The 10,807-nt window shown below is 41.6% G+C and overlaps 1 protein-coding gene across 1 annotated transcript in view; it reads left to right on the forward strand.

The window, feature by feature from the left end:
- pik3c2b (phosphatidylinositol-4-phosphate 3-kinase, catalytic subunit type 2 beta) overlaps nucleotides 1-10,807 on the forward strand; it is a 72,579-nt gene that overhangs the window by 17,329 nt on the left and 44,443 nt on the right. The window contains exons 3-5 of the mRNA XM_080424313.1: nucleotides 1,228-1,328; nucleotides 2,229-2,389; nucleotides 4,667-4,787. Coding sequence (XP_080280439.1) covers nucleotides 1,228-1,328; nucleotides 2,229-2,389; nucleotides 4,667-4,787 — 383 coding nt within the window. The remainder of the gene's footprint in view (nucleotides 1-1,227; nucleotides 1,329-2,228; nucleotides 2,390-4,666; nucleotides 4,788-10,807) is intronic.

A 10,807-nucleotide genomic window follows, 5' to 3' on the forward strand; every position in this document is an offset into this window, starting at 1 on the left:
TACAATATAATTATAAAATAATATTTTATAAAGGAGGAAGAAAAGCAAAAAGAAAAGATTATTTTGAAAAAGAGAAGAAAATAAAACACATAAATATGAATAAATTGATAAAATGACATCGTCTTATCTGAGGAACTGCGAAAGACTAGAATGAACTTTCACAGAGTTTTGATTGCACACACTGAAGTGTAGCCAATATACTTAGTTGTGGCAATTGTCAGAAGAATATGTTTTGTTTTTACAATAGTAGTAGGCTATTTCACTGGTCATTCATTTCACTTGAGCTTTCAAGAAAATTAAATTAGCATGATTTGTATGATCATGTCCCGCACTGAAAATAGCCGTTCTACAAGTTAACAACACATGCCACGCGATGCATTTTGAGCTTTTAAGTATGAATCAGGCTTTTGTATTCCACTTTCATTGGACCATATCAGATATCACACTGGTAGAACCACTTCTAATCTAACAACATGACATGGTTTGTTTTGGTTTTTAGTGGACAAAAACAAGCTGATCAGCATGAGTGCACATTCATGTGAAGGCTGTAATGAGTAGTCCACACAGCTTCATTGCTTTGATTAAGTTTGGTTTTCCCTACAGCTGTTCGTGGTTAATCATTTTGCTTTTTAAATTCAGAGGACTGAGTGCAGCAATGGCATAGCTTCATTTTGTAATCTATAAATTCTGGTTTGCAGGAAACTAGTATTTCACGCCAGAAGAACATAAGATTTAATGCTGTTGATTAAATCTTCCACAATCTTCTAATACTACAGAGCGCCATGCAGCTGGCGCAGTTACGACAGGAAGCTGTCATATGTTTGTCATTTCCGTTAATAAAAATTATGGAAATGTATTTTTAAAATATGTCAAACGGATATATTTGAATTTGAAAACAAGCAGCAAGCTAGACATGCTTTAATGAATTAAATTTACCGTAGGACTTATTTACGAGACTGTAAAGGCGAAACGGAACTGTGGGAAGAAGGGACATCAGAGCTTTATTGTTATGCATTTTCAGCACTTCCTGCTATAGACTGTTTGAAAAGTGTGTGTGTGTGTGTGTGTGTGTGTGTGTGTGTGTGTGTGTGTGTGTGTGTGTGTGTGTGTGTGTGTGTGTGTGTGTGTGTGTGTGTGTGTGTGTGTGTGTGTGTGTGTGTGTGTGTGTGTGTGTGTGTGTGTGTGTGTGTGTGTGTGTGTGTGTGTGTGTGTGTGTGTGCGTCTCAGGTGTCACTGGGCTCCAGGATGAATGGGTTTGGCTATGAGCTCTTCCAGGTGTCAGAAGAGAGAGATGAGGAGGTGGCTGCCTTCTGTCACATGCTGGACGTGTGAGTGACAAACTCACGCACAAACACACATTTAGATATCGTCGCTGTTAGATGGAAACCTTGTATGTCAAAAACAAAAAATGGAAAAAAGAACCTGTGTTCCAATGGATCCGATGTAGTTATTATTTAGTTACAAGTTCACTTTTCATTGCTGAAATCTTTATAAAATCCAGACAGACTTAACCACTTTCACTTTCACTTAATAAGAAAAGCAGATCTACAAGCTCAAAACACTTGCGTTTTGAGGTTGTAGATCAACTATGGTTGAAACTCTTGTGCGACACTATTTACGAAAAAACATGAAGTTGAAATATGGAGATACAAGGTTTCTGCCCGACGGCAATGATATACTATATATATGTGTAATGTTGTTTGTAGGCTACTAACTTTGTTTTGGGTATCCATGTGGCTTGGTCACATGTTCGTACAAAGGAGTAATAAATCGCGCTTAATCCTCCAATAAGGATCCTGTCCAAAAGTGCAGTTAAAATAATGGTTTCAAACTGTCTTATCCTGCATGTAACACTGGGTTAGGGTTAGTCTGTGATAATAATGTCTCAAGGTATTATCTCAGCTTTTCATCTCTGAGGCAGAGGTTAGTTGGGCTTAGTTTATTGTTTAGCTTACACTTGCACATGATTAAGAGGGTGTTAAGATATTAGCAAGTCATTAATTACTCTGCTGTTGATTAAATCTGGAATATATAAGAGTTGAGCTTGATGTAAGATCCGAGCTCATTTCTCCAAAATACTCCCAAGCTTGAAAAAACAAAACACACTCGCACTCAAATAATATATATGTATCTAATATATATAAAAAAATATATATAGTATAGCAATTTTATGTAAGTAGTAAACCTGCCACTGATAATGTCTCTTCCTGTGGTTGGTGTGTTTGCAGCTTGCGCTCAGCCTACCCGTGCAATGAGAGCTGCAAGAACGCAGGCTTTGTGTGGTCGCCATTGGTCAGCAGCGAGGAGCTGCTGCAGAACCTGGGGGTCGGCGTGAAGGTCACTGTCATCAGTGACCACTTCAGGGAGCCCCTCACCTTCACCTGTGATGGTAAGACTCTCTCTCTCTGGCTTTGAAGCATTTAACACTGTTCATTCATATCGTTCCTGTCGGGCCTATTTCATCTATTTATATATTCTTTCCCCGTAACTTATGCCCAACTTTGTCATACAGCAGTGTCACGCAAAAGTAGCGAAAAGATGCGATGCATTGTGAGGCTATACTTCTGCTTTTTTTTAACATTTTGAAAGTGAAAGTGGTGAAGTTTGTGGGTTTTATAAATATTTAACCAATTACTAAGTAATAACTACATTGGATCCTTTTGAACACAAGCACCCGAATCTCTAGTGTAAATAAATACTCTTGAACAAGCACTGAAACAAGTTTGTTTCAATACACGTCAGTGGGATTTCAGGATGGAGGATTTAGGATGGATAAATGGCACCCACGTGCACACTGGCCGCTCTGGGATGGTGTTTCCCTCCTCCTTATGTTCGTCACTGTGGTCTGTGGGAGAAGTGGGGAAGAGTTGGCTGACAAGAGGGGGATCCCTCTGTAAGCCTCGGGAAGCCCGCGGTCTGGACACACACACACACACACACACACACACACACACACACACACACACACACACACACACACACACACACACACACACACACACACACTTTTCTCACTCTGTGGCCTGTTCTCCTCTGTGGAGTCGTACTGACAGGCACCCTGCCAACGCCCTGCCTGTGACTGTCAATGAGACCACTGACTTCTATTCAGCAGAGAGAGAGAAGGAGAGATTACACAAACGGAGAAGAAGAGATTTTTATTCCTGGCACAGAATAATCTCCTCTCACAGTCTTTCTATCGTTTGCTTTGTCTGTCTTCCTCCCTCCCTCCCTCCCTCCCTCCCTCCCTCTGCCATACCGGGCCTATGTGGCTTTCTATTTCTTTTACTTTTACTTTTACTATGTATGCAGTTTGTTGATAAATATGTTAATTATCCAGTGTCATAATAAAGAAACACCATTTACACTTGACATTTCAAGCACTAATCTTACATTGTCAGAAAGAGTGTTTAAAGTGCTTGAAATGTAAAGTAGGGTAAACAATGAATATGTCTGTCTAGACTGAAGGCGTTTGCGCAGGCAGTGGAATGTTTGAGTTTCGCTACATTAATTGCGGGTATCGGAATCTTTGCCATCCTATTCTCCAAAATTATCTGAATTGGTATCTGCCTTATTCTCGTAATGACTCATTGAGAACAATGTGTGTTAACACAGCCACTCTCTCAGCTAACTTAGCACTTAATCAATTATGTGTCTTTTATGAAGCCTAAATTATGCTCTTTCATTACATTTTCCCAAAATACTGATGCCGGGGTTCATGTTTTATTAAATTGTGATATTATCAAAACATTTCAGACAGTGATTTTAAATTCAGTCTGACGCAGGGGGAAAAAACATATCCCCACCGGCAATTAAAAATGAATGACCGATCAAACGCATGGATTCCCTACTGAAGCGTAATTGATGCTCTAATTGATGCTCTCTGAAGTGTTGTGTAGGGGTCATGTCTGGTGAGTTTGGAGCTCTGTTCAGGGTTTACAGAGGATTGGCACTGAGCCCTGTGCTCAGCTCTGATAAACAATCTTGCAGTGAAACACTGCAAAGAGCATACATTAGGTTTAAATTCTACATTCTTCGTTGACTAGGGTACCCCAGGGGTCTATGATTTGTTTGCTCCTTTTTCACTGTACGCCAAATCTCCTCACCAAAAATATCAATCTACAAACGTACAGGGGATAGTTTAGAATCAAACACGCTTTTGAAGACAAATTCTATTCATACTTTAGCGTGAGTCAACATCAATTTGATGGTATCCTGACGATCATCAAAGAGGACACCAGTAAGGACCAAAATAACTTCAGAGAGTTCATGTTGAACGTGATGCCCTGTAAATGTTGATTTATTTTGTTTGGCTGTCAGTTTTTCTATCGTTCATCAAATCACTCTGAAAGTGATTCCAACGATATCGTTCGCCACTGCTGTTATCATTATAGTTGCGCCACACACTTGAGTTAGAATAACTTTTAAAACTATATTATTTTTAGTTATAGTTATGACCACGGCCATTAACTCCTATGAACCTCCCTTTCTACCCTGTAATGACCTTCCTATTTGTGTGTGTGTGTGTGTGTGTGTGTGTGTGTGTGTGTGTGTGTGTGTGTGTGTGTGTGTGTGTGTGTGTGTGTGTGTGTGTGTGTGTGTGTGTGTGTGTGTGTGTGTGTGTGTGTGTGTGTGTGTGTGTGTGTGTGTGTGTGTGTGTGTGTGTCAGGTTCCTCTACGGTGGACCTGCTGATCTACCAAACATTATGCTATGCCCAGGATGATCTGGACCACATCGATGTAGAAGACTACCTGCTCAAAGTCTGTGGGCAAGCCGAGTACCTCAACAAGTAAGGAGTTCTCTTTGTCCACTGTCTGTGGTAGAGAAAGGGATTAGATCTACAAGCTAACAATGATAGAGCAGTGGTGCTCAAACATTTCCGTGTCATGGACCCCTACATTGATGTATTTTGCCACAGACCCCCATTTGAAAAGACTGTGTGCGAGGGTTCTTTTTTTTTCCAAATATATCTATACACTCATCGCGATGCAAGATTTTGTGAGCTTGCAGATATTTTGGAATAACAAAAAAATGAAATAGGTCAGTGTGTTTCAACTGTTCCTCATTTTAACGGGAACCCCCTCAAGGTCCCCTGGGGACCCCACATTGAGAATACAAAGTATTGGCATTGATCTCATAATCAGTGGTGGAAATGGACTGGATTCGCTTTGGGAACCCTACTCGTCACACATGCACGCGCGCGCATGTGTGACCGTGCAATTTTTTTTGCGGTTCTGGGCGGATTGGGTTCGTTTTTTCCGCGGTTCTGGGCGGATTGGGTTCGTTTTTTTCCCAGTTTTTGGTTTCTTTATTTTGGTTTTAGGGTTAGGATTAGGAGTTAGGTTAGGGTTATGTTATTTAATTCATATTTTTGCCTGATTTTACCAATTTATTATCACAAAAAAATATTTCTGCCTAATAAAATATTCAAACAAAATGGGTTTATACTAATGTATTTTGTGGATTATATTAGACAACAACTAGACGGTTCATTTCGCGGAATTGGGTACTTTATATTGTTTTTTTTGTTACTTTATTTCGGGGTTAGGGTTAGGTTAGGTTTATGTTATTTAATTATTATTTTTTTCGCGGTTAATTTCGTGGATTTGGGTACTTTATTTTCGTTTTTTTGTTACTTTAATTCGGGTTTAGGGTTAGGGTTAGGTTGTTTAATTCTTATTTTTTCGATTGGGTGCCCCTGATTACTCAATAAAAATACCTTAAAATTATACTCGAGTACAGTACTTGAGTACATGTACAGTACTTAATTAGTTACTTTTCACCACTCTCACTGTCAGCGTTAGATTAAAATGACTTACTCACCTTCTGCAAAGATTGTCTTGGTTTCAGAGAGCAGAGCATGGTGGTAAATATGAACTTTTGCCCCAAACTTTAAGTCTTTATATTCCATATGTCCACGTCCGTGTGTAGCAGCCTTGTTTACCTTGTGTGTGCACTAACGTAGGCTTTACGTCGTCAAGCAAGCGGCCACAGAAGTCTGTTTCCTTTCAAAGCGATGTGCATTTCAAAATAAGAGTTTTTTTTTAATCTATACTTGAAAAGTGTTATAATTCAACACGTTTTATTTTGAAATACTACTGGAAATAGAAGTAGCCAGGTAGCCCTGCCTGGAGTGCAGGGCTGGTCTGGGACCAAAATTCAGCCCTGGCACTTTGGTCCGGACCAAACGTAACTAATAATTTGGCCACGCGACCCGGAAATGACCGTAATAATCCTAAAACGGGAGCGAAAATATTTTTCCACAAAAAAAAAAAGAAAAATGTTTTTGTTTTTTTTTGACAATCTGAAGAGCGTTCCCACACGTGTTCACAGCGTTCCCCCGCAACGGTTGCTATGGGAACGCCGTTCCCATGCGTGCAACGCCATTTCCACCACTGCTCATAATTCCCTCACATGTCCTGCACCTCTTTGAACCCATTATAGCTTTTTTTTCTCTTCCTGAATCCTTTGTATTGAGTTCCATCTACATTTTGTCCTGATGTGTACTTGCTGTTGTGTGTCGTGAATGACTGACCGCTGGAATCATGGCACATGGAATTATGGGAATATGTGTTCTGACAGTTGTAGGTCATTAGGGATTGTGCGGCATTGTCACACACACACACACACACACACACACACACACACACACACACACACACACACACACACACACACACACACACACACACACACACACACACACACACACACACACACACACACACACTGAATTTCACCCGCAGTGCTTCAGGGTGGCCCAGCAGTGCAATATTGCGGTATTATTGCCACGGCTGACACCCCCTTTTTTTCTCGTTGTGAGTGGCTATAACTGTCGGCTCGCACCGCCATGAGTTATCCCTTATGAGGCTGCTCTGCGACTTGGTGCTGTGGCATCTGAGCTCTGACAGATAGCGAGATGCAACCTCAAATTCAATGTATTTCCGCATTGCTTCACAAGGACCTTTTTCCATGCAGATTTTGCATATTGCCTCCTCTAAATTGGCTGGCTCTACACTTGCATTCGAGTGAAAGCCGAAATGTTCCCAAACTGCCGATGGTTTTGAGACCAGAGCAGCTGCCATTGTTTTTGTGTTGAAAAGCGGAGTGGACTGTCTGAAACCGGATGAGAACGGACAATTGGGAGGAACGTGCGGTTGAAACGGTTGCTTCCCACCCCCCTGTGGTTGGCTTGTTAATATCACGGTATTGCAATAATACTTTTATTGCGACAACCCTGCTGTTGGATGAATTTCACTGGAGCTTCCCTCTCCCCCTCTCCCTCTCTCGCTCTCTCTGTCTCTCTCTCTCTCTCTCCCCCCCCCCCCTGCCTCCCTCCCTCCATTGGCTGAATGGCCTACCCTACGGTGGAGCCTTGCCAAGGGGCAGACCGCCTGCTCCCTGCCCAGTACAGCTAACCCTTTCTGGGATAGGGCGGAGACAGTGGACCTGCTGTCCCAACCTCCGCCCCCTCCAGGGGACAGAGCCAACATTGAGCACGTCACTAATCATGGCATGTTGGTGTCACACACGCACACACGCACGCCACACACACGCACACACACACACACACACACACACAGTTTTATATTAAATAGTCAGGGATAGTGGTATGATGTGGATCTACGTATGTCATTGTGTGTGTTGGTGCTGACACAGCATCTTACACTGGAGGTGTGATAGAAGTGTTAACTTCACTGTAAAATCCTGAGCGTGCCTTTAACTCTGAGAGTGTACGAATTATAAATAAACCTGTAAGTAAACAGTCTTTTGGGAAGTCGTGCTTTGAAGTCTTAGAATAACATGACCTCATAAAAATAACTTCATGACATTGGCTTCATGAAATCAAAGAACTACTTGTCTATTGCTGTATTTTTGATACTTTTTATCTGTAGCAGTGTTTGTCACTCACACACACACACACACACACAGTTTTATATTAAATAGTCAGGGATAGTGGTATGATGTGGATCTACGTATGTCATTGTGTGTGTTGGTGCTGACACAGCATCTTACACTGGAGGTGTGATAGAAGTGCTAACTTCACTGTAAAATCCTGAGCGTGCCTTTAACTCTGAGAGTGTACGAATTATAAATAAACCTGTAAGTAACAGGATGACTATAGGGTGACTGAGTCTACACTTTGGCTATAGGCTTTATCATAGAGAAAGGTTTTTAGTCTAGTCTTAAATTTACAGAGTGTGTCTGCTTCACGGACTGAGACTGGGAGAAGGTTCCACAGCTGAGGTGCCTGAAACTTAAATGCTCTACCTCCTGTTCTAGTTTTTTTGGGGTTTCTTGGAGCTGTAAGCATTTTTTCATACTGTGGACGCAATGGTGTTCTGGCTGGTTTATAGGGCTCGATGAGTTCTTTGAGATATACTGGTGCCTGTCCATTGAGAGCCTTGTATGTGAGGAGGAGAACTTTAAACTCTATTCTGTATTTAACCGGGAGCCAGTGCAACGAGGCCAATGAAGGAGTGATATGATCTCTTCTTCTGGTTCCTGTCAGTATGCGCGCAGCGGCATTTTGGACTAGCTGCAGGCTTTTTAGGGACTTACTTGGGCAGCCTGATAATAAAGCTTTGCAATAGTCCAGCCTAGAGGTAACAAATGCATGGACAAGTTTTTCTGCATCATTTTGGGACAGAATGTGCCTAACTTTTGCAATATTACGCAGGTGAAAAAAGGCATTTCTTGAAATTTGTTTTATGTGGGACTGAAAGGACATATCTTGGTCAAACGTGACTCCCAGATTCTTTACAGTGGCCCTGGAGGTCAAGGTAATACCATCTAGGTTAAAATTCTTATCGGCTAGTTTATCTCTGAGGTGCTTAGGGCCAAGTACAATAACTTCAGTTTTGTCCGAGTTGAGAAGTAGGTAATTACGGGTCATCCAACTCTTGATGTCTATAAGACATGCTTGAAGTTTAGCCAGTTGATCTGTTTCATCTGGCTTCATCGATAGATATAATTGTGTATCATCTGCATAACAGTGGAAATTTATAGAGTGTTTCCTAATTATCTCACCTAAAGGAAGCATATATAGAGTAAATAGTATTGGTCCAAGTACAGAGCCTTGTGGGACTCCGTATTTAACCTTTTCGCGTAATCAGGGTGTATCGTTAACGTTTACAAATTGAAATCTGTCAGACAGATAGGACTCAAACCAGTTCAATGCAGCACCCTTAATGCCAACCAAATGCTCTAGCCTCTGTAACAAAATATGGTGATCGATAGTATCAAATGAATGCTTTGAAGTCTTAGAATAACATGACCTCATAAAAATAACTTCATGACATTGGCTTCATGAAATCAAAGAACTACTTGTCTATTGCTGTATTTTTGATACTTTTTATCTGTAGCAGTGTTTGTCACTCAGTCAGTCTAGTTCTCAAATAGGTCAGAATTGAAAGAAAATATTAACATAATAAAAACAAGACGAGGTACTCTAAAAACATCATGGCTCTCATTTGGACCTCAGACCTCATGTGGTCAGTCTGTGACGTCAGTCATCTGTGACGTCTCTGAGACATAATTATGACTCCATATTGGGGCAAGGTTTCGGCCCTATCCTGCTCCTATCTTGCCCATTATGAAATTAAAGTTAAATACGTTAAACAATATAAATGTGTCCTACGTGCAAAATACATTTGGCATTGATCATTTGCGACATTAGCCCCGGACAAACAAACCCACAATCAAACGGACAGACCCATCTGTATACATCTTGCCTTTTAATTGCCCGTTATACTTGGTTGCACATTGTCACGGTGCGATGTGTTGTGAGCTTAAAGCTCGGCTATTTACAGTGCACAACACCGGCAGTCAGCTAAGTATAAATCACCCTTTACAGAGGCATGCCACAAAAGCATAATCGATGCGATAAATGATATGTGCTCTCCTGCACATGCAGGACAAATTGCTCTTAAAAGACATAAAACTATTGTGATTTATTTTCAGGTTTCATTTGGTTAAGTATTGTGAGCTTCATGGTTCCAAAGAATATAAAAAAAAATACACAGTGCCACTGTGTGTGTGTGTGTGTGTGTGTGTGTGTGTGTGTGTGTGTGTGCGTGTGTGTGTACTATGTGATGTCTTAGTCTGATGCATGTCATCCTGTCTGTGTTGACTGTACCATCTTGTAAAGTGAAGGCGTTTGCTGTTTCATAGGGCACATCATTATAACCCCGTAAGCTGCAGGGAATGAGTCTTAAGCCGAGCTCCATCAGCTATGTTGAGGGAGGGGGGGGGGGAGTCCAGTGGCTTGGCGAGGGTGGGGGGGGCCCAATTGCTTGGCGAGGGCTTGTGTGGTTTGTGGTGCAGACGCACACCCACACGCACTCGTAATAATAATCGTGTAGGCCACATTTGTGGCCGTTTCTAAACCATTGCTACACATAAACATGTACAGTATGTGGGCTAGACGAGCCACAGTGGGTTTCCCCTTAAAAACATGCACCTTACTGCTGGTCTTGTTTTTACTGGACGCACGTGCGCGCTAAACACACACACGTCTGCTGTCTGTTTTTCCTGACCAGCCACTATTCATAATGAAGTTGATCAAATTTGTCTTATTCTGCGGATGTGAATGTCTGCTGTTTTTATTTCGTGTGTGTGTGTGTGTGTGTGTGTGTGTGTGTGTGTGTGTGTGTGTGTGTGTGTGTGTGTGTGTGTGTGTGTGTGTGTGTGTGTGTGTGTGTGTGTGTGTGTGTGTGTGTGTGTGTGTGTGTGTGTGTGTGTGTGTGTGTGTGTGTGTGCGCACATGAAGTACGTTTGAGCCTGATAACCTGTGGCTGTGAACAGTTA

The sequence above is a fragment of the Gymnoscopelus braueri genome, assembly GCF_963280865.1.
Source record: "Gymnoscopelus braueri genome assembly, chromosome: 3".
Lineage (NCBI taxonomy): Eukaryota > Metazoa > Chordata > Actinopteri > Myctophiformes > Myctophidae > Gymnoscopelus > Gymnoscopelus braueri.